This window comes from Rutidosis leptorrhynchoides, chromosome 8, assembly GCF_046630445.1.
Source record: "Rutidosis leptorrhynchoides isolate AG116_Rl617_1_P2 chromosome 8, CSIRO_AGI_Rlap_v1, whole genome shotgun sequence".
NCBI classification, from domain to species: Eukaryota; Viridiplantae; Streptophyta; class Magnoliopsida; order Asterales; family Asteraceae; genus Rutidosis; species Rutidosis leptorrhynchoides.
This window is the reverse complement of record NC_092340.1, coordinates 7986446-8011754: the sequence shown is the minus strand read 5'-3', so window position 1 is coordinate 8011754 and position 25309 is coordinate 7986446. Positions and strand designations below refer to the sequence as shown.

At 36.9% G+C, this 25309-nt stretch overlaps 2 protein-coding genes across 2 annotated transcripts; both read left to right on the top strand.

Moving 5' to 3' along the window:
- The first annotated feature begins 3840 nt into the window (after positions 1 to 3840).
- LOC139863132 (uncharacterized) lies at positions 3841 to 4917 on the top strand. The gene is made up of 2 exons (XM_071851782.1): positions 3841 to 4038; positions 4141 to 4917. The coding sequence occupies exons 1-2, from the start codon at positions 3841 to 3843 to the stop codon at positions 4915 to 4917; spliced, it is 975 nt and encodes a 324-aa protein (XP_071707883.1).
- A 51-nt stretch (positions 4918 to 4968) lies between these two features.
- LOC139863131 (uncharacterized) lies at positions 4969 to 5996 on the top strand. The gene is made up of 2 exons (XM_071851781.1): positions 4969 to 5051; positions 5348 to 5996. The coding sequence occupies exons 1-2, from the start codon at positions 4969 to 4971 to the stop codon at positions 5994 to 5996; spliced, it is 732 nt and encodes a 243-aa protein (XP_071707882.1).
- Positions 5997 to 25309: the final 19313 nt, after the last annotated feature.

Here is a 25309-nt window from a genome sequence, read left to right as displayed (position 1 = left end):
TGTGCTTGGTCCTAAGCAAGTGAAAGTTTTTGGAGAACACTCTAACCATCAAGTGCACATTCATGGAACGTATAAATTTGTGCCTAAACTTTTTGCGCTTTGGCATTGATCACTTATTTGCTCTCTATTTCCAAAGCTTGTTTTGTCGATTTATTTGCTTGAGGACAAGCAAAGATTCAAATGTAGGGGGTTTGATATCGCTCCATTTATATATGTTTTATCTCACGATATCTCCCTCACTTTGTTCGGTTTTTGATGATCTTGGAGCCTATTTTGTGTGCTATTGAGCTAAAAGGCAATTTGGGGGCTAAGGACTTGATTTGGTGTAAAATTGATCAAATCTTGGTCAAAAGTGACTAAGGAAATGGCAAGTGCAGAATTCAGCATCAAAAGCGCTGCTTTCAACTAAGAACGCCGCTCCTGTGGAGCAAAAGCGCCGTACCAATCTCAAAAGCGACGTTCTTATGCACGTTTGGCTCCATTTTCCATCAGTGAGCAAAAGCGTCGTTCCTACAGCCAAGAGCGCCGTTCCTATCCACACAAAAGCGTCGCTCCTAAAGCAAAAGTGTTGCCTCTAAATTAAGCCAAAAGCAGCGTTCCTGATCAAAAGCGTCGCTCCTCACTTAAGCCAAAAGCGCCGCTCCTAAGTCAAAAGCGATGCTCCTGTCGCTATTTCAGCCAGATTTTCAGCACTATAAAAGGAACAAGATTAGGTCATTAATGATACGTATACCCGATTGGCTCATGTTACGCATCACACTTGCACCATACGTGCACATCCCTCGCGCTCTGGCACTTAAGGCACAAGTAAATGTGCGCTAGTGTGCGCCAGATTAGGATAACACGGTATTTGAAGATGTCGTATCCTATACTTACCACGATCTCTGTAAAAGGACCGACAACTAGCAAAGAATAACAGTACTGTTCCGTGGTCCCCTCCCCTGAATGACCAAGTAGTACAGACAAGAAAGCAACGTGGAACACGTGGCTCCAATAAGCAAACGACACTGTAGCTATAAATAACGGACTCGAATCATAAGACAAATGGTCCATTCTTTGGGAACTTATACACATACTATTTTAAAGTATCAACGTAGGGACTAGCTGTGCTATCTAGATAGCGCAATTATAACTGTGCTACCGGTCTTATAGCATTTCACTAGATACTCTTGATATAGGTAACGTTCTATGAACACAAATCCTACAACTCAGCGCGAACCATCGTTAACTGGACTACCCGCCGATGGTGGGTCTATGTTTAACCACCCCCGCTGAGATCCTCATCTCGCAGGGGGTTATTCACGGTACTCCGGACCGGAGAGTTAAACCCAATTGACCCTTAAATCCCCCTTCTTTGATGTCAAGCATGGACCGAACCCGACCCGATTAATCTATGCCTGATCATTTGACGCCATTCGTGGGACACACAAGTTAAACGGTTTTGATTTGATCTTTTCTCTATATGTCCACTACTCATTTATTTTTTCTATACAGGCATCTGTTACGAAAAGATAAGTGCATTCAATGGCCAACTGCCGACAGCAGCTAGGAACTAAGTGCAAATCCGGCGCTGGCGGAAGCTCGGAGGCGACAGAGATATCATTTGCCGCCATCCGAACATTCAACACTTCCTGCGCGCCCATTGTAGTACAGGGATACTTACCCGAGTCAGGTCATGGTGTGAAGCACCTTCATGTGGACAATGGCAGTAGTGTTGACATCATGTACGAGCATTGCTTTCGACAGCTGCCCACAACGACGAGGCAGACCATCAAGCCTCCGACCACAGCCTTGTCTGGGTTTTCAGGAGAATCAGCGTGGCCCACTGGAATTCAAGACTTGAGGCTGGAGCTGAGAGACAGTAAGGACAAATTAAAAAGGCGCACTGAGAGCATAGAATTTTGTGTAGTGCGCTCGTATTCTAGGTACAATGCTATATTCAGGGAAGAACCTCCATTCAAAAATTCGGCGCTATACCATCCATAATCCACGGGACGGTCCGATTCTCAACAGAGCAAGGAGTCACCACCCTCGAATCAATGCCGCTGGATGCCTTATGCACATCTGTTACTGACAAATGAAGCGCTACTCCCGAAGAAAAAGGCGCGAATGAATGGTGGGTCGTAGTTAGGGATGGCAATGGATCGGATATGGATCGGATGACGCCATATCCATATCCATATCCATATCCATTTAGTTTTTGTTCATCCATATCTATATCTATATCCATTTAGTTTCAGGTCATCCATCCATATCCATATCCAGTGAATTAAGCGGGTTAATGGATATCCAATGGATATTTAAAAAATGTTATAATATTTTCTAATATGCAATTAAAATGAAAACGTAGTATAGCAAAAATAAATATAACATGAAATTATTAAATTCTATCCATAAAAATGTGTAACCTTTGTCAAAGATATAACAAAATTTGTTAAATTTATTATAAGACATAGATTATAAAAAATTAAATATGAGATTTGTAAGTTTATTTTGTTAGATATACATATTTTTTGTAATATATTATAGTTTATTCATTATAGGGTTGAAAACAAAATGTAAATCTAATGGTAAATGAGCTTGTAACAGTATATAAATAAGCATATATCTATATTTATGTATTTGTATAGGTATTTTCGGTTGTAATGGATATATCCATGGATGAAACTTTTCATTCATGTCCATATCCATATCCATTTATGTTCATCCATATCCGTATCCATATCCATTAAGGTTCATCCATATCCATCACGAAGCAGATGGATCATGTGGATATCCACCGGATCGGGTAGCCATTGCCATCCCTAGTCGTAGTTAATCCTGAATATCCAGAACAGAAGGTAAAGATAGGGGGAGTCTCACACACGAAACTAAAGAGAAACTGAGGAATATACTCATTTCCAATTCTGATGTATTCTGTTGGCGCGACGCCGATATGACCAGAGTACCGCGAGAGATAGCGCATCATTATCTACGCGCTAGTACTAATTTGACCCCTATCAAACAGAAAAAGCGACCAATGTCGCCCGAAAGAAGTGAATGGTTGCGCAGAGAAGTCGATAAGCTGGTAAAGGCTAACATACTGCACAAAGTGAACTACCAGACATGGGTGGCTAACCCCATACTGGTAGCCAAGTCCGATGGAACGTGGCGGCTCTATATCGATTTTAAAGATATCAACAAAGCCTGCCCCAAGGACAATTATCTATTGCCAGATATAGACTGAAAAGTCGAGTCACTCTCAGGTTCTAGGTTTAAGTGTTTCCTGGACACCTACAAAGGATATCACCAAATACAAATGGCGGAGGAAGACAAAGATAAGACCGCGTTTCACACAGACCAAGGGATATAATGTTACACTAAAATGCCCTTTGGACTGAAAAACGCGGGCGCTACTTATCAGCGCACTATAGATACAGTGTTTGCAAAACAAATTGGATGCAACCTTGAGGCATATGTTGATGACCTCGTCATTAAAAGCAACACCGAGGAGCAATTGCTAGAAGACATTCTCGAAACATTTAACACGCTCAGGAGCATCAATATGAAGCTCAAATCTGCTAAGTGTAGCTTTGGAGAAGAAGAGGGAAACTTCTTAGGGCACATCGTGACTTCCCGTGGAATCAAAACGAACCCAAAGAAAATAGAAGCAATTGAGAAAATGCCCTCTCCCAAAAAACAAAAAAGCAAGTTCAAAGCCTCAATGGGAAATTAGCAGCATTAACGCGATTCCTGTCTAAGGCCGCTGAAAGATCGCTCCCGTTCTTTCATACCTTGAAAGACTGCGCTAAAAAGTCAGATTTCAAATGGACCGATGAGGCAGAAAAGTCATTCCAATAGATGAAGGCGCTCCTCAAAGATCTCCTTACGTTAACAGCGCCTATCGCAGGTGAGACCCTGATACTTTACCTTGCGGTGTCTAAGGAAGCTGTTAGTTCCATCCTTGTTGTCGAGAGGGGAGATGCCCAAATGCCAATATACTTCGTCAGCAAAGCATTTTCAAGAAGCGAGTTAAACTATCTCCCCATAGAAAAACTCGTATATGCGTTCGTCGTCACTTCCCGTCGTCTACGCAGGTAATTCCAAGCGCATCCAATTACGGTACTCACTGACCAACCTATTCAACTACTACTCTACAAGCCAGAGATATCAGGGAGATTGACCAAATGGGCGATAGAGCTGGACGAGCATGAAATCGCGTACTGCGCCAGAAGCGCTATTAAGGGACAGGTCATGGCTAACTATCTGGCCGAAACAGTCGCTGATATGCCTGTAATCTGTGACCCCGAACAACTCCTCGCGTCTTCTCCTAAACTATGGGAGCTCTATACCGATGGTGCATCAAGCTCTGAGGGAGCTGGCGCAGGTCTAGTTCTCACAGGTCCACATCGAGAAGAGCATACATACGAGTCACGGTTCAACTTCAAGGTGACAAACAACGAGGCAGAATATGAGGCACTACTGGCTGGAATGCGCATAGCCCGGGAATTAGGAGTAAAAAAGCTACAAGCCTATGTGGATTCACAATTAGTCGCTAATCAGATAATTGTCACACTCGACGCCAATGACAAATCCATGCAATCATACCTGGCTCTGGTCCACTCACTAGCTGATACATTCGTGGACTTCATAATCAGTCAAATCCCTAGGAGTCAGAACAAACAGGTAGATGTACTCAATACGCTGGCAGCTCTCACCTTCAACCATTTGGAAAAGAAAATATTAGTGGAGCAAGTTTTCAAGAAATCCACCGAGCCGGAGACAACAGTTGCGTCAGTCGAAGAGGAAGAGGCGACTTGGAAGACAGAAATCATAGAATTCCTGCGGACTGGGTCTTTACCCAAAGGAGAGAAGGAAGCAATGAAGATTAGGGTGAAAGCGCCAAATTATGAACTACGAGGGGAAATCCTATATTGAAAATCTTATCTAGGTGCATCCCTACGCTGCGTTGGACCCAAAGAGGCCGCTATGATTGTTGACGAGATTCACAAAGGATCTTGCGGGTTACATTCTGGGTCGAGGACAGTCACCGAGAGGATTAAACGGCTAGGGTATTATTGGCCCTGAATGTACGCTGATATGACAGAAAGGATAAAAGTTTGCCAAGAATGTCAATTGCACGGACCCGTTAGCAGGGTGCCACAACACCCTATGATACCCATCACGTCGCCATGGCCGTTCTACAATTGGGCTATAGATATGGTCGGACTTTCCCAAAGGGCGCGGGGAATGCTGAATAGTTAGTGGTTACTATCGACTTCTTTACCAAATGGGTGGAAGCGAAACCCCTACGCACCATCACTAGTAAGCAGATCAGAGATTTTTTCTGGGAAAGCATTGTATGCAGGTTCGGCATACCTAACGAAATTTTCAGTGACAATAGCACACAATTTGAAGGCAACCCCTTCCGCAGCTGGTGTCAGGATTTGAACATCAAACAATGTTTCACCTCCGTCGCGCACCCTCACGCTAATTGCCAATGTGAGGTTACGAATAGAGATATTGTACACGCCATCAAAGCAAGGTTGGGAATGAAGCTCAGCGGATGGGTGGATGAGTTACCCAAAGTCCTATGGGCACATAGAACAACGCACAAGAACAGCACAGGAGAAACACCGTTCAGTTTGGTATACGGTTTAGAGGCGGTGATCCCGGCAGAAATAACCATCCTAACAGAAAGAGTTCTGTCATACAGTGAGGTTGAAAATGACGAAAGGCTGCGCACCAATTTGAATTATGCGGAGGAGCGCAGGAAAATGCCCGCAATCCGTGAAGCAACCAACAAACAACGCATTGCAAAATATTACGACAAGCGCGTGAGGGCAAGAACTTACAAGGTAGGAGATCTTTTGTGGTGCAACAACCAAGCGAGCTTAAGGGTAATCCAATCAAGCGGACCTAGCATGCTACCGCACTTAAAAAATGCTAAATGTAATATAGAAAATAGGAGAATTGATCACTCACCTACTTTGTCTAGATTTACATGTAATTACTAAACAACGCGCCTTTATAGGTCGACCGTGTGGTGCATTATTGTAAAAATCATTTATTTCGATTATATTAAAGCATTAAGTCATTTTCGGTTATGATTTCATGTACCTCTCGGAGCTGAATAGCTCTATGACTTGAACTGCACACGCACAGTACAATACTAGCGCATTCTTGCCTACTTAAGGGATGACTTTCTCTAGCTCCCGCGCGGCAGAAGTCTGTTTGGCGACAGACTAGACTATTTTACCGGAGAGCGATGGTCATTGGGTTGACTGTAACAACCCAACTTTTTCCGTTTACTATCGTTACTTGTCTGTTAAGTGTTTACTTAGACTTGTGTGTTTAATACAATTAAATGCATACTTGTTCTTAGAGGATTACTTGAATTAATATTTTATATTAATTTATGAACATATTTCGGAAAGTGAAATAACTAGAAAACGTTACGACTAAGTTAATTGCCTAGAAAGCTTTTCAGTTTATGGAACTCAGAAAAACGACAAAATAATTATTTTCAATAATTATTGACTTTAAGAAAAACTTATTTAATTTATTATTTAATTAACGAATTAAAACCGGTGATTTCGTTTCAATGACTAGTTAACGTTCCGAAGACCCGGTACGGTTAACGGCTGTGATGACCTGGAAATTTTTGACCAAATTTAAACTTAATCTTTGTATGATTAACATTTTCGACGCGATAAGCAAAGTCTGTAAAACTGAATCTCAAAATTTTTGAACTACTTTCATATATTCAAATACCTTTCGATTATTCTTGACGATTCGCGAACAATTATATGTATATAGATACATATATATATACACTATAACTTGAAAACGTAACAATGTATTAATTGTTTAATACCGTACATTAAACTTATTGGTTTAAATATTTAATTGAATATATATGATACGTTGGAATATTAATTGTATGAATAACTTGCGACGTATATTTAAAACGTGTTTTTGAATGTTGAAAATATATATTAACTTGGTCATAAAATGATTTGTTATTATATATATATTAACAAAAAGCGAGACAATGATTTATAGAAGTAAATGACCAAAACACTCGAAAGTTTAAGATACACTTTGAATGATATAGTTTATTGATAATTTAAGACTATATTTTGACAAAGGTACGAGTCACAAAACTTAAATTGCGAGTTTTCTAAGTGTACGAAAATGCGTTCGAGAAACCGGAACCGGGACATAAGTCGAGTGACAACGTACGAGTCATCAGAACGAAAATTACAAGTCAACTATGCACATGAATTTAATATAATATATAATTAATTATTTAAATTATATATAGTATATATATTATAAAATAATATGTCGACAAACAAGAAAACAAAAACATTTTGAGCTGGATCAGGCGGCCATGTGATCGCATGGAAAATACACTAAAACCCATGCGATTACATGGGCATCAGATTCCAAAAAGTTGCCTATAAAAGTCCAGTTTCTGCTCGAGTTTTGTTTACACATACTACTCCTTCTGTAATATTATTATTATTTATTATTTATATTAATATTATTAATATTATTATTATTATTAAGATTATTATTATTATTATTTATTTTATTATTATTAGTAGTATTATTATTATTACTAATTATATCACTTAAAATACTACGACGAGGTCATGAGCGTGTCACTTTCAAAATGGGTTTTCAAGCGGGATAGAGCTAAGGAAACTATGGGTTATTACTAAGGAGGTTTTGGGTATTGTTCAAGTGTTTTGCTCGTGAGTCAAACTAGTATTTATCATCTCCGTTGCGTCTACGTACTTTTCTACAATATTGAATCACAATATTGATACGTAAGCATTTATATCTTATATATTATATATTAATAGTGTATCCCTGACTAGTGCTCGAGTATATAGGATTATGCATGGTAGTACGATTAATTTTGTCATTAAATAGTTTATAATAGATCACGAATTTAATACATATATTACTGATATAAGGTATATGATATGCATATTTTTGGAAAGCTGGCGAAAAATCAATAACTTTTCATTTAGAGATCGTGTAATTTCGATAAACGAATTAAAAGATATGGACAATTGAATTATGATTAACATTAATTGAAATTGCTTTTAAATCTGCAATTGATATTTAAACAACTTGTTTATAAGATTGATAATTTGGATTTTCAAATATTACTAATCGAGTAAATGAATTTCTATATAAGGCACGTCTCGATTTGTTGAACAATTGTCAAAATTGACTGTTTTATCATATTTTAAAGCTTTATAAAACTATAGTCTAATTATTCAAGAATTGGGAAACCATGTGAAATGTTAAACTATTTTCAATTACCATGATCATTCAAACTATAGTATAGATTTTAAAAGATCATATTGGGTCAGGTTGACTTTTTGAAATGACTTTTGATAACTTTTGTATGTCAATATCGAGCATTAGGATTGTGATACACTATGACCCAACCTAGCTTATTAGACATGTATTGATCAACATATGTTCTATAGGTTGAGATCTACGGTTAATTTTGCATTCCGAGTTTCGGTCACTTTTTGGTAAATGACCTTATGTGCTACTAAGGTGAGTTTCATTTGCTCCCTTTTTAATGCTTTTGCAATATATATTTTTGGGCTGAGAATACATGCAATTTATTTTAAACAATGGACACAAGTGCATACTAAATTCTATACTGAGTTTGAACCGAAAATCCCTTAGCTTTGGTAACTAGTAACTGCTGGTTATAAGAACTGGTAGGCGCGAGTAGTAGTATATGGATCCATAGGGCTTGATATCCCCGTCCGAGCTAGAGCACTAGCCTTTTAATGGACGTATGTTATTTGAGAAGCGTACACGTTGGTTTGCGTGTATTATTAAGATGATTATACAAAGGGTACAAATTATATATACGTTAAGTTTAGTTACTAGGGTGCTCAATTTTGTAGAATATTTTGATAAACGTTTCTGGATGGAACAACTGAAATCTTGTGATCCACTTTTATATACAGATTATGCGCAACATTAAAACTATGAACTCACCAACCTTTGTGTTGACACTTTTAAACATGTTTATTCTCAGGTTTCTAGAAGTCTTCCGCTGTTTGCTTATACGTTATACAAGCTATGTGCATGGAGTCATAGATGCTTTATTCAAGAAAACTTTGCATTCACAAAATCATCACCATGTATCTTATTTTGACTGCATTATCAACGGATGTAGTATTGTAAACTATTATATACGGTGATTGTCTATACATAGAAATCATCAGACATCGAAAACCTTGGATTTATATATTCATTTATGGTGTGCCTTTTCAAAAGAATGCAATGTTTACAAAACGTATCATATAGAGGTCAAAACCTCACTATGAAATCAATGAATGATGTATTCGTCCAAAGGGATTTGGAAGGATCGTCACAGTTAGTATCAGAGCGTTGGTCTTAGCGAACCAGGTCTTGCATGAGTGTGTCTAACTGATAGTGGTTAGGATGCATTAGTAAGTCTGGACTTCGACCGTGTCTGCATGTTAAAAGTTTTGCTTATCATTTCTTGTCGGAAATTATATGCTTATCATTCTTAAGTCTAGACACGTTTTTCTGCATTTATTGCATAAATAGTATATAGACAAAAATTCATATCTTAGCATATCTGTTACTGTAAACTTTTCCTGACATCTTCCGAAAATTTCTCCGTAATTTACGGAATTTTGGTATTATATATACATATGTAAATTATGTGTTGAAGAGTACCAATCTAAATTCTATAATCTATTTCATATCAAAAATCATCCCTCTAATTATACAAGATGGATCACGTATCAAGTTCAAATTCCTTAAACTCCGACAGCTATTCCGATACGGATATTCACCTGAATTCCGAAGACAGTGTAACCGGAATGGATCAACCAATCAGCCATAACCTATTCTGGATGAATTGGGGATGGGTTCGTAGCCTGCTTACTCATTGGAGACAAGAAGAAGGTGATCCCTTCCATCCACCACATTGCCCTCTTGGCGAAGAACCTGAAGCACTTACCGGCGAACCTATTCGAGACACCATTTTATCTCTCATTTCCAGAGTGTCTCGTCACGATTATATATTATCTCAAATTCTAGATCTTATTCGTCCACTCGTCCGAACCGACAATCACCCCGGTGTAATAGAAGAAGTCAACGAGCTTCGCGCTCGGGTAGTGGCTTTGGAGAATGTGGTGCAAAGGTTACAAGCACCAGCAGCAGCACCGACAGCAACAGTACCACCATCAGCAACACCAACAATACCATCACCACCACCAACAACAACATCCACATCCCACACCTCAACATCACAATCTGTACCTCGAACATCAACGTCATACGCACCATAGATACCAAGGAATACCAATAACAACAAACGATGAAGTATTGATTCATAACTTCATCGAAGAAATATTCTGCAGAGAATATGTAGTTTCTAAAAGTTTTAGAGATTATATATTCTAGTCCTAGTCGAAAGCCAGATGAGATTAATATTATGTTAACTCATTTAAATCATGATTACATCTAAAGAAAATATATATTTAGGTGTATTTTCATAAAGAATGTAATTAAGAAAACTCTTTTGTACAAACTGTTAATGGTGAGAATATTTTAACGGGTAGGTAATACCTGAGAGATATATAAATTCACTATTAATATGTTACATTCTTCGATTCTGATTCAACAAATCATCAACTATACTCACTACTTTCACAACAATATATATTCTTTTATAAAAATCAAAACAACCATCCTCATCCAAATTTGATTACATATTTTGATTTTGACAAATCAAAATCCAAAGTCAAGATTTAACAAAAGACATCATTCTTAGATTCCTACATCTTTCGAAGCTATACTTTGACTTCAAAACTGTGCTAGAACATCATAGAACCCAGAAAAGTATTTGTATCATTCAAATTCCTAGAACATCATATGAATATTACAATCTATGTTCAAATTCCTCGAAATTCCTGAAGACACTTCAAATAATGAATCATCGAGATGATGATCCAACCACATGTTACCGCAGTCTTGTACCTGAAAAACCCTCGAAATCAAAGTCATAGTTTAACACGTATCCGTGTCAGACCCTTTGGCATTTATTAGCTAAAATAACTTTTCAATCCCTTTTCAAAATAAACAGTTTTGTCACCACTCCAGTAAATCACCTTTAATTATTCATTCGAATAAGACTTATTATAACGATTACCCCTTCATCATTGTTACCGGGGAACCTTTCATATTCCACCACATTAGCAGTAAACTTATCAACAACTACATTGATCATTAAGCCTCTCTAAAAAATTACGATAATTATTCATTGAAACTCTATCAAGTACCCATATACAACTTGTAACAACAATTGTCATACCAACTACTGGGAATTAGCAAATCAGTATTTTGAATTTCGTAGCAATTTTTTGCCAACAGTTATATATATACATATAACGTTTACCTTCAAGACTTACAGACTTCGAATGTGAAGTTTCTGAAAAACACCCTAAACTACGAACTAGTTCTCGAAATCTTGAAAAATACTGATGAAGCAGCAAAAACTGTAAACGACTTTAACAGTCAAAAGTTTGATGATAAAGAGTAGTGTGTTGGAAAAGCACAGAAAAAGAGAAAATTTGGTACTGAAAAATGATTTGAGCAAACTATGAAGGAGGCTGTGGATAAATCACAAAGACTAAACCTGCCTTCAAAGAATCCAAATGATTCAGTGTCTGCTGAAGTCATTAACGAATACCTTGCTCCTGACTCTAAACCTTTATGAACAAGTCTTCTTCATCATCCTTCAATAATAGAAATTCTAAGATATCGTTGTATCTTTCATTATAAATATCTTCGATATTCCTGAAGATATTTTCACAACTATTCTTATCTGAAATCATTTATCTCTTTGCGCTATCTATATTACATCATGAAAGAAACTATTTTAGTTTCAAAAATCTGAAAAATTCAAAAAAATTGATGTTTGAAGTAATGTTGGGAATTGAAGCATGAGTTAGTATAATATAATGACACTTGATCAACGTGATTATATTACAGTAAGTCATGCTGAGTTTCTAATGGAACGTGATAAAGGTTTACAGATCATACCATCATCATGTGCCATGTTACACGAGTCTTACATTCTACCCAATCTCCAAACATATTAAGAACATATCTTCATGATAGTTCTATCTTTCCAGATATTCTAGTAATTTGACAAATCAAGATCGTGCTATTACGATTACCTTCTTAGAACATTAACTATGTTCATCCAAAACTGCATACCTACGAATTCTGGACCATTATTCTTTTGACTTGAAGTCAGGAAGGAAAAATAAAAGCATGAAGCTCCGAAATATAATGAAGAATAAAAAGCCCGATAAAAACCCCGAAATTACAAACCGTGTATATCAATGCGTATAGCAATATAAAGACACGGGAGAATGAAAAACACTATAACCCCAAGGTAATAGTAGAAGAAAATAACCTCCTCTGGTGGCAGATGAAAAAGAAGAATGAAGGATACGATAGCCAAGAAAATATCAAGAATCAGAACTGGATTAAGCATTTTCAAAATCTATTAGGAAGTATGAAATAAGGAAGAAGCTTATAGGAGTGGTGAAAATAAATGAAACGGAAGAGGTTAATTTATAGTAAAATATCAGACATAGCAATCGAGGCAGATTACGCATTTAATTAAAGAAGATCTTAATCTCCTTAATTTCCGAAGAATCAAATCTTATTTAGATTATGAAGATTTTATATTCCTTAAATTACGGAAATCAATCGTTAATATGTCAATAGTTAAGACGAATCTCTATTGTTCATTTCACTCTTTTACGATAACTTCTCTCATACGCTTCGAATAATCGGATTGTTTTATCCATATTATTCAACGGTGATAAAACTCTATTTATCAACACATATACGTCATAAAAACATTTTTATTGTTAGTCATGACGACCTCACTCAAATTTCGGGACGAAATTTCTTTAACGGGTAGGTACTGTGATGACCCAGAAATTTCTGACCAAATTTAAACTTAATCTTTGTATGATTAACATTTTCGACACGATAAGCAAAGTCTGTAAAACTGAATCTCAAAATTTTTGAACTACTTTCATATATTCAAATACCTTTCGGTTATTCTTGACAATTCGCGAACAATTATATGTATATAGATACATATATATATATATATAATATAACTTGAAAACGTAACAATGTATTAATTGTTTAATACCGTACATTAAACTTATTGGTTTAAATATTTAATTGAATATATATGATAAGTTGGAATATTAATTATATGAATAACTTGCGACGTATATATAAAATGTGTTTATGAATGTTGAAAATATATATTAACTTAGTCATAAAATGATTTGTTATTATATATATATATATTAACAAAAAGCGAGACAATGATTTATAGAAGTAAATGACCAAAACACTCAAAAGTTTAAGATACACTTTGAATGATATAGTTTATTGATAATTTAAGACTATATTTTGACAAAGGTACGAGTCACAAAACGTAAATTGCGAGTTTTCTAAGCGTACGAAAATGTGTTCGAGAAACCGGAACCGGGACATAAGTCGAGTGACAACGTACGAGTCATCGGAACGAAAATTACAAGTCGACTATGCTCATGAATTTAATATAATATATAATTAATTATTTAAATTATATATATTATATATATATTATAAAATAATATATCGACAAACAAGAAAACAAAAACATTTTGAGCTGGATCAGGCGGCCATGCAATCGCATGGAAAATACACTAAAAACCCATGCGATCGCATGGGCATCAGATTCTAAAAAGTTGCCTATAAAAGTCCAGTTTCTGCTCGAGCTTTGTTTACACATACTACTCCTTCTTTAATATTATTATTATTTATTATTTATATTAATATTAATAATAATAATAATAATAATATTATTATTATTATTATTAAGATTATTATTATTATTATTTATTTTATTATTATTAGTAGTTTTATTATTATTACTAATTATATAACTTAAAATACTACGACGAGGTCATGAGCGTGTCACTTTTAAAATGGGTTTTCAAGCGGGATAGAGCTAAGGAAACTATGGGTTATTACTAAGGAAGTTTTGGGTATTGTTCAAGTGTTTTGCTCGTGAGTTAAACTAGTATTTATCATCTCCGTTGCGTCTACGTACTTTTCTACAATATTGAATCACAATATTGATACGTAAGCATTTATATCTTATCTATTATATATTAATAGTGTATCCCTGACTAGTGCTCGAGTATATAGGATTATGCATGCTAGTACGATTAATTTTGTCGTTAAATAGTTTATAATAGATCACGAATTTAATACATATATTACTGATATAAGGTATATGATATGCATGTTTTTGGAAAGCTGGCGAAAAATCAATAACTTTTCATTTAGAGATCGCGTAATTTCGATGAACGAATTAAAAGATATGGACAATTGAATTATGATTAATATTAATTGAAATTGCTTTTGAATCTGCAATTGATATTTAAACAACTTGTTTATAAGATTGATAATTTGGATTTTCAAATATTAGTAATCGAGTAAATGAATTTCTATATAAGGCACGTCTCGATTTGTTGAACAATTGTCAAAATTGAATGTTTTATCATATTTTAAAGCTTTATAAAACAATAGTCTAATTATTCAAGAATTGGGAAACCATGTGAAATGTTAAACTATTTTAAATTACCATGATCATTCAAACTATTGTATAGATTTTAAAAGATCATATTGGGTCAGGTTGACTTTTTGAAATGACTTTTGATAACTTTTGTATGTCAATATCGAGCATTAGGATTGTGATACACTATGACCCAACCTAGCTTATTAGACATGTATTGATCAACATATGTTCTATAGGTTGAGATCTACGGTTAATTTTACATTCCGAGTTTCGGTCACTTTTTGGTAAATGACCTTATGTGCTACTAAGGTGAGTTTCATTTGCTCCCTTTTTTAATGCTTTTGCAATATATATTTTTGGGCTGAGAATACATGCACTTTATTTTAAACAATGGACACAAGTACATACTAAATTCTATACTGAGTTTGAACTGAAAATCCCTTAGCTTTGGTAACTAGTAACTGCTGGTTATAAGAACTGGTAGGCGCGAGTAGTAGTATATGGATCCATAGTGCTTGATATCCCCGTCCGAGCTTTAGCACTAGCCTTTTAACGGACGTATGCTATTTGAGAAGCGTACACGTTGGTTTGTGTGTATTATTAAGATGATTATACAAAGGGTACAAATTATATATACGTTAAGTTTAGTTACCAGGGTGCTCAATTTCGTAGAATATTTTGATAAACATTTCTGGATGGAACAACTGAAATCTTGTGATCCACTTTTATATACAGATTATGCGCAACATTAAAACTATGAACTCACCAACCTTTGTGTTGACACTTTTAAACATGTTTATTCTCAGGTTTCTAGAAGTCTTCCGCTGTTTGCTTATACGTTATACAAGCTATGTGCATGGAGTCATAGATGCTTTATTCAAGAAAACTTTGCATTCACAAAATCATCACCATGTATCTTATTTTGACTGCATTGTCAACGGATGTAGTATTGTAAACTATTATATACGGTGATTGTATATACGTAGAAATCATCAGACATCGAAAACCTTGGATTTATATATTCATTTATGGTGTGCCTTTTCAAAAGAATGCAATGTTTACAAAACATATCATATAGAGGTCAAAACCTCACTATGAAATCAATGAATGATGTATTCGTCCAAAGGGATTTGGAAGGATCGTCACAACGGTACTCGAAATGAATCACGCGCATATGAGTAATTAAGCAAAACCAAGACCAGGACACCACTAGGTGGGCCATTCGGCCGAACCTACCCCACACACCCCTTATGGACTAAAACTTGGGCTTATGTTTAACTAGTGACTTAATTAGGCCCTAATTACTAACTATAAAAGGAAAAATTATACTAGAAACCCTCATTTGTTTCCCCTACTAGTCGACACCCTCTCCCTCTCCCCCCTTTGTTGGCCATCGACCACCATCACATCACCACCGCCTTCAAAAGTCAAAATTAGAAGAAACCCCGTGCACGAACGTTGTTCCTTGCGTCGTTCCCTATGCGTACGTATAAGTGATTTGATATTTTAAGGTATATCTGAAACCCTAACTTTATTAATTCAGATTTTAGTTCAATTACATAGTGTAATCAAGTATAGTGCTCAATTAATGGTGATTTATGTTATCGTTTATCGTTTAATTGCTCGATTGATGTTGATTGCATGAAAAATGAATTTGTATTTTAATGATCTGATAAAATTGACAAGTGGACTAATCTTGTAATATGTTTAGATGGATATATATCAAAAAGTTATTAATTTTAGACTTTGATTTTGCGTGATTTTGTTATCGTATGCTCACGATATGCTTAATCGAAGTTTTGACTAGGTTATGCTCGTAATACGAATTTTCTGACTTTAATGCTTTGTGATATAGTTAATGAAAAGTGTTCTATTGTATTCTTTGAGAAAAATCATGCATGTTAGACTTAAGATTTACGTTAAACGCTTTTGTAATGCTTCCTATATGTTAAAACGAAGATTCGTATTGTTAAGTGAGCTGAAGCTGTTTTTAAAGTTAAATAAAAATTGCTGGAGTTAACTAGAAATTTATTGAGACCTTTATCTTCTGGAATATGTTATTTTAGGTGTTCCTTGATATTTTTCATTTGTATACAAACATGTGAAAACATGATGTGTATATTTGTTGATCAAAACTGGAAGGTCTGTAAAGGTTTGCTAAACTGTACGAATTGGCTAAAGGAATATCCTTGATTATTTTATTACTAATATTTTGAGATGTCTGGAGTAATCTCCAATTGGCTGTTCATCAAAATCTATTTTCTATATTTTTTGAGAAATGTTACAAACCTGATGCGCGTGCTGAAACTGATTTAGTAAACCATAACTAGACCCCTTCTGATATCTGACTTTTAAATATCGTATGAGGCTTTGATGGACTTTTTGGAATCAATGTTAAGTCTAGTTGTGATCTGAAGTTGGTCATAATTTTATGAGTTATGTGCTATGAGCTATAGTTGTATCTTTCTACGATGTACGTATTTTGAAGGCATGCTTTAAACTGCGAATGTACAATTTTCTTAACTATGTGTTGTAAAGTGATACTTGACCTAGGTTTGACATGTTGACCATGTTTGCATGATCTACTGAGATGTTTAGCTTTAGTTGACCACTTTGACCGAGTTGACTTTTGGTTTGACTTTGGTTAACTTTTGTTGACTTGCTTGGATTAGTTGACTTTTACTTGTTCGTTGAGTCCGTCTGAGCACTAGGACTTTGCGTACACTATGGGTTGACATAATATGACCTATATGTGTATACTTAATATGACTTACGTGATTAGGTTGCATTGTTTGGTCGTGATTGTTCGACTACAGTACATTTTGCTAAGATATTTCAAGTGCTTTTGCAAAGGTGAGTCTACAGTCCCTACTATGTTTTTACAGGGATGCGATACATGCTTTTTACAAATTTTTTACATATTAGGCACAAGTAACTTAAACATATACATATGGGTTCAGATCAAAAATCTATTAGCTTGATTATATTAGTTACTTTGTAAGCTCGACTTATAGGGACGGTACCGTTAGGTTTGACAAACCTCACCGCAACATAACTGGTGCTTATTTTGTCGTTACTTGTACACTTGATCGGTGTATGCTTAGATAGGGTAAAAGGAAGATGTGTAGCTCGGCTATCCGCAAAGGTTAAAGCTTTATAATCAAGTGCTCATGATAATGTATACTTTTCTTACGATGTTTTCCAGAAAATCTTGTGGCCTAACTTACGAAATGCTTTACTAAACCTGTAGATTCACTCAACGTTTTCGTTGACATTTTGCATGTTTTATCTCAGGTTCATAGAGGTAGTGCTTCCGCTAAACAGAAGTTGTCATGCTGTCTGCTGCTAGAACTGGATGATGTCCAGCATATATCGTCTTATTTCAAGAACAAATATTCGCATTTAAACTATTTACTTTTGAGATGTTTTGGGTTCATATACGATAGTCATTTATGTCAAATACTTTTCAGTTACGTTTTTTTAATTAAATGACTTTGCTTTGATAATTAATGCGAATACTTTTCGGAAATGTCTCATATAGAGGGCGTGACCGCTAAACTGTGGGACCAAAGTTAATACGTCGTTAGTGGATTCTGACAGGGTATTACATTAACCTAGTTCCACCCGAGCAGACCTAGGGATCTGTAAGTCATGACTATAAACAAAAAAGCGTTGGTCACGCTTGACCACAGTCCCAAAGTTAACGTTTGAAAAACTCTTAGACGCAACTATAAGCGCAAAATCTGTGTGTGCGTTGAGTGCACATCAATGCACACAAAGATTAACAGCAACATGCCAAGAGTAAAAATAATGATGTTATCATTAAGAAAGTGATAATATAAAGCAATCGATGTACCACAAGTTTACATCACGATAATATATTTTTAATTTTTTATTTTTCAAAAAATACACATGATACAAAATGTTACACGCGTCATAACACATTATGACATTACAAAGTAAGACTATAATTTAGAATCTACTAAATCTTACGCCGTCACTCGCGAATCACGTAACAACTCCTCAAGCCGGGGAATAGGAATGTGACACAAGGCTCAGTAAGCCTCCCTAGCAGATTTACGTGCTTCGGGTATAAGGCAATCCAGGATAGCTTTAGGAAGAACGGTGGGAACCTGAATATGCTCCTTCACAATGTCCCAAAAGTGGAGGCGCTCAACATCCTGTATAGCTTTCAAGGCATCCTCGTAGCGATCATTTACGGCATCGCTATTCAAAGCATGATCCACTATACGAGGAAGGCCTGCCTTTAACACTCCTAACTCATAAACAGCCGACTTCGCTCGCTGCTCTGATTCAGCGCACTGTGCCCTAAGTGCACGAATAGTTTCCTCATGGTCGCTATTCTGGCAGTTTGCACAATCTAGTTATGCCTGTATCTTTTTATTGGCGTGTTGCGCATTGTCAAGCCTACCGTAAAGGCTCATTATGGTGTCCCTCATTATAGACATTTCGTCGCCAGAAGACCCACTGCTCGGCCTGGGGCTCTGGACATTCTTACCTTTAGCAGAACCAGTAGAATTGAGGCGCTATTTTTCGACAAAGGAGTCACTATCAACCTGAATAGGGGACGGGTGAGGTTTGTTCACGCCCCCTTCTGCACTACGCTCGCGCCCGTCATCTGGGTAGGAATAATGATGATGAGTAACGTCAACGCATTAGAAAAGTAAGCATCAAAAGAAACGTAGAGCATACCAGTATGAGCGCGCTTTGATGAAGAAGAAGCGGTCTGTCTTTTGCGCTTCCTTGGAGCAGGAGCGTCACTATGTGATGGAACATGTTTCCCACGGGGACATCGCTTGGGTAAATCAGCATATTGCGCCGCAACATTATTTTTCTTCTTCCTGCCCGAAGAACCAAAAGCAGAGGCTGCGGTAACAAGGCGCTTAGCCGAAAAACCTTTCCCCAATGGCATATGATCCACCACCACATACACGGAAGAAGAGAATTCAAGGTATTCGGAGAAGGGAATTGCTGTCAATAAAAGATAAAGATGTTAAGGAAGGAGTAATAGAAAAGAAAGTAAAAAGTTCTGCATACCTTGCAAATGGCGACTAAAGTGAGGATAGTAGATGGAATCTAGCCAGTGCTTGGATATTCCCCAGCATACAGCACGTTTTTGCTATACATACATAAGGGAAGCGCGCGACCCACACACTTGTCCAACATTGACTTTTTGCTTGAACTTAAAGGTGGCGCTGCATTTAAGCTCCGGTCAAAACCATATTGCCATGAGCCCACATTCGAAAACTCTAGAGGAATGAAGGTATCATCTACGAAGAAGTAGCGTTCTTTCTAGTCCTGTGGACTTTCCTCTAGTGGTTCACCACTAAAGAGGACATTGTCGCAAAAAGAGAACCAGTCCGTATCGAGCCATTCAAAACAAAATATATTCTTGAACAAATTCACCGTAGGAATAAAATCATGCGCCCTACACCATATCTGGAACACAACAAGGCGAAAAGCGCTGTCAGGGTCTAGCTGACCCATACCAATGTTAAAATGAGAAAGCACGCGCAAAATGATATTCGTGGGCGGAATGCGCATATTCCCCGATCAAAAACCACGCTATATACGGTCACCTTCCCACCAGGGGAACGGTTGGCTCGATCTAAACGACCAGGCACAACGGGTGACAATGATTTCATTAGAGGATATTTCTTCACGTATGCTTTACATATTCGGTTGAGATGGATGAAGGAATAGAGCCAACATTGGAAAAATCAGCGCAGTAAGCCATGTTAGAAATGAAAAAATAGGAAAAATGAAAAATGAATAAGGAAAGCTCTATTTATAGAAGGGGAAAAGATGGTTGTAAATGATCTTGACCGTACACGTTTCAGAACACGTGCGAGGAAGAAGATTCGAATTTAAGGCAACGAAACATGTGATGTGACTGCTGCATTGTCACACATGCTATGGAGTTAATAGTAGTTGAGTTCGACACCATGTGCAATGCTTGCGCATAATATCGAACTGGGGGGACTTAATGATACGCATACCCGATTGGCTCATGTTGTGCATCACACATGCACCATACGTGCACATCTCTCGCGCTCTGGCACTTAAGGCGCAAGTAAATGTGCGCTAGTGTGCGCCAGATTAGGATAATGCGCCATCGTTAACCGGACTACCCGCCGATGGTGGGTCCATGTTTAACCACCCCCGATGAGATCCTCATCTCGCAGGGGGTTATTCATGGTACTCTGGACCGGAGAGTTAAACCCAATTGACCCTTAAATCCCCTTCTTTGATGTCAAGCATGGACCGAACCTGAACCGATTAATCTATGCCCGATCAGTCATTTTTCATATGTAGCTTTAGAGAGCAGCTACCCCAACTCCGAATTTCACCTACAAAACCCTAATTTCAGCTTCCATTGGTGTTTAAGGGTGGATTCAATGAAGCTAGCTCAAGATTCATCTTAGATTTACTCTAGATCTTCATCTTTTATATTTTGGGTTGTAATCTCTACTTTTCTTCATTTACTTTGCATTAATTACTTGTAATAACTTTAAGATGATGATTGTTTATGTTTCTATGCTTATTATTAGTTTGATCTTAGCCATGATTGGCTAATTCTCTATTGTTTGCTTATCTATGAATCTCTAATGCTATTGTTTGCCCCAAAATCAATTGAATAATGGTGTTTAAATGAATTACATGATCATGTGTTATTGTGTTAGCTAAAGATCCATTGCTATGAGATTTTTTTAGGCTTTACTTTGATTACATATGTTGAGTAGCTATCTTAGTGATTTTAGAAGTGAATCAAAATGTGCTTCAACACCTTGAGTGAACTAGACAACTAGCTTAGGAATTGCAAGTGATTGTGTTCTTGATCTAGGTTGGTTTTCAATTGGCCTTTAGTCAACATAGTAGTGCCGATTATCTTAAGTGATTTCGATAGTTGGGGTTTTAAGTGATTTCAACCCAAGCATAATCTCAATAACCAAATCATTCTTAACTTGATCTTAGAATACATGCTTATGTGAATTTGCGGAGTGTTATTTGATTTAAGGTTTAGTAGTCATGCCAAACATTTAATAGTTCAACAACTAGTGCGATAGCAATTTGGGCAAAACGGGGAAATCCAAGCATAGAGAGGATTAGATAAGTGAACACTTCTTAGTTAATTTGATTTAAGTCTTAATACTTTGTTACTTGTTTCTTGCTACTAGTTTACTCGTTAAGTTTAAGTTTGTTTAATTGTGCAAGTTTAGTTGTTAATTAAAATCAACCAAAACACTCCAATCAAACAAACCCTAGGACAATTGATAGTTTCAAATATTTGACTTACACCGCTCTCTTGGGAAGAACTTGATAAGAATACTTACATCGAAGTTCTATAATAACCGGGTTCTAAGTGTTCGTTAGTTGTGTGTGCTTATTTGTAGTGTTTGAATCATATATAAATTTTGAGGGTAAAAGATGTATTGTTGCACAACACCATCAGTGACATGACCATTTTACCCTGGGGTATGGCGTAATTAGTGATTTTAGTAATTATATGTTTATAATTATTTGGTGTTTTAGTTGAGACCAGTTTGTGGCAAGGGTCACAGAACAGGTTTGTTTATTTAAGTTTGTTTAAAGTGTGCGCTCTTGGTTAATCGATCAACAATCACCCAGATCATATCATGTCCTTTATGGGTTCGGGGTAACTTAGTTACAAAATCCATCGTTATATGTTCCCATTTCCATTCTGGAATTTCTAATTGACGTAATGATCCATAGGGTTTTTGATGTTCCGCTTTAACTTGGGCGCATATATGACATTTTTCCACAAAATTCGCGATGTCTTTCTTCATTGTTGGCCACCAATACATAGTCTTCAAATCATGGTACATCTTTGTACTTCCTGGATGAATGGATAATCTTGATTTGTGCGCCTCATTCATAATTAATTCCCTCAGTTCTCCGAGTAGAGGAACCCATATTTGATTGTTGAAGGTTTTTAATCCACGAGAATTGTCAATTAAATCCTCTTTTCTCTTAACTAAAAGCTAGGATTTTAAGTGTTCATCCATGAAGGCTTCAAATTGAGTTATTTCTAAGCGTTCGATCAGATTCGATACAATTTCTATTCGCATAAATTTCACATTTTCAATGGATCCTTTTCGGCTTAAAGCATCAGTGACTACATTTACCTTACCCGGATAATAGTGGATTTCACAATCATAATCTTTTATTAGTTCTTGCCACCGTCTCTACCGCATATTCAACTCTTTCTGAGAAAATATATACTGTAAACTCTTGTGATCTGTACAAATAACGCAGTGTATGCCTTGTAAATAATGTCTCCAGAGCTTTAAAGCAAAAACCACCGCTGCCATTTCTAAGTCATGTACCGGATAATTCTTTTCATGAGTTTTCAAATGCCTTGAAGCATATGCAATAACCTTCTCTCGCTGCATTAACACACAACCCAAACCCGCATATGACACATCACAATATACCATAAAATCGTCGGTACCCTCGGGTAACGCTAATATTGGAGCTTGACACAATAGTTGCTTCAATGTCTGAAATGCTTTCTCCTGCTCATCACTCCATTGAAAAGATACATCCTTTCTAGTTAACTTTGTTAATGGACCAGAAATCTTAGAGAAATCCTTGATAAACCTACAGTAATACCCTGCCAGACCCAGAAAACTCTTAATTTCAGTCGGAGTTTTCGGTGCATTCCAATTCATTACCGGTTTTTATTTTGGATGGATCCACTTTGATACCTTCTTGACAAATAACATTACCCAGAGACTGAACTTCACATAACCAAAATTCAAATTTGGAAAACTTGGCGTAAAGCTGTTCTCGTTTCAACAATTCTAAAACTTGACGTAGGTGAACAACATGCTCAGACTCTGTCTTTGAATAGATCAGAACGTCGTCAATAAATACTATGAAAAACTTATCAAGAAACTGTCAACACCCCCGATTCATTAAATCCATAAAAATTGTTGGAGCATTCGTTAACCTGAACGACATCACCAGAAACTCATAATGACCGTACCTAGTACGAAATGCTATTTTCGGAATATCAGATTCAGCAACACGAACCTGATGATACCCGGAACGTAAATCTATTTTCGAAAAGCACGAAGCTCCTTGAATTTGATCGAATAAATTATCTATCCTCGAAAGAGGATACTTATTTTTCACGGTTCTTTTGTTCAATTCCCGATAATCAATACACATTCGGAGCGTACCATCTTTCTTTTTCACGAATAACACTGGAGCACCCCACGGTGAAGAACTCGGTCGTATAAACCCACGATCTAGCAAATCCTGAATTTGCGTCATCATGTCGTGAATCTCGGACAGAGCTAACCTATAAGGAGCTTTAGCCACTGGTGTAGATCCTGGCATCAACTTAATTCTGTATTCTACTTCCCTAACTGGTGGCAAACCCGGTAATTCATCTGGAAATACTTCTGGAAGTCACGCACTACTGGAATATCAGCTACCATCTTTTTCTCTTTCTTAGCATCAATTACATACGCGAGAAACGTATCACATCCCTTTGCTATTGATTTCCTAGCCTTCATGATCGCAATCAAAGGACAACCAAACCCACCCCGTTCGCCCAAGGCTATAACACGTGTCTCATCAGATAAAGGGAAAGAAAACAGTTTCTTATGACATTTTATACTTATCTTATGGCAACTCAACCAGTTCATACCTAGAACAACATCAAAGCTAGGTATGAGCATCACTAAGCAAGTCACCAGAAATACGCTCCCATCTATTTCTATACTTATTCCAGACATATATGTTGTAACTGGAACGGTCTTACCACTGGCTACTTCCACTTCTAATGGTTCAGGTAATATAGAAACAGGCAAGTTTAACTTATCACATAATCTAGTAGCCATAAAAGAACGATTGGCTCCGCAATCAAACAATACACGAGCAGGTGTAGAGTTAACCAAAAACATACCGGTGATAGCATCGCCGGCAGTAGTAGCTATGTATACCGACATCTGGAAGGCTCTTGCTTTAGGTCTTGGAGGAGTCTTACGCTTCTGTCCAGTTGACGAAGCTGAAGATCCCCCAACTGACGATGTCCTTGCTCTTGTCCCTACCCCAGAACTCATCTTTCTTGGAGATGGACAATCAACTGATCTGTGCCCTGATTTATGGCAATTCTAGCAAACATTTTCTTTGAATGAGCAAGCCTGAATATCATGACCCATTACTCCGCAGTGCATGCACCTCTTTGTAAAATTAGTACAAGGACCCGCATGAGTCGATTTACAACCATTGCACCACACCCTCTGGTTCGAACTACTGCCACTTTGGGAAAATATTCCCTTCTGTTGACCACCATGAGACTTCTTTGATTTAAAACTACCTTGAGTTGACGTTTGCTTGGGTTGCATCACTAGTTCGTTTTGAATTTCTCTGGCCGCCTTAATGTCTCCTTCCACCATCTTGGCTATTGCAAAAGCTTGAGGTAACGAAGTTGCCATTCTTACCAGAGACCTGTATTCTGGCAAGATCATTTCCACAAACTGATCAATCTTAGATTGTTCATCCGAAAGCCACTGTTGTACAAAGCGAAGTTTGTCAGTGAACTTCTCGATCACTTCATCAATTGTCATCTGTCTGGTCATCTTTAGATTC

What these genes read in the sequence shown, in the direction of transcription:
- LOC139863131 (XM_071851781.1), top strand. Translation starts at nt 4,969, where the DNA reads ATGATTGTTGACGAGATTCACAAAGGATCTTGCGGGTTACATTCTGGG. An exon ending in GAGAGGATTAAACGGCTAGG is followed by an intron (nt 5,052 to 5,347) that starts GTATTATTGGCC and finishes CATTGTATGCAG; the next exon opens with GTTCGGCATACCTAACGAAA.
- LOC139863132 (XM_071851782.1), top strand. Translation starts at nt 3,841, where the DNA reads ATGAAGGCGCTCCTCAAAGATCTCCTTACGTTAACAGCGCCTATCGCA. An exon ending in ATCTCCCCATAGAAAAACTC is followed by an intron (nt 4,039 to 4,140) that starts GTATATGCGTTC and finishes CTACTCTACAAG; the next exon opens with CCAGAGATATCAGGGAGATT.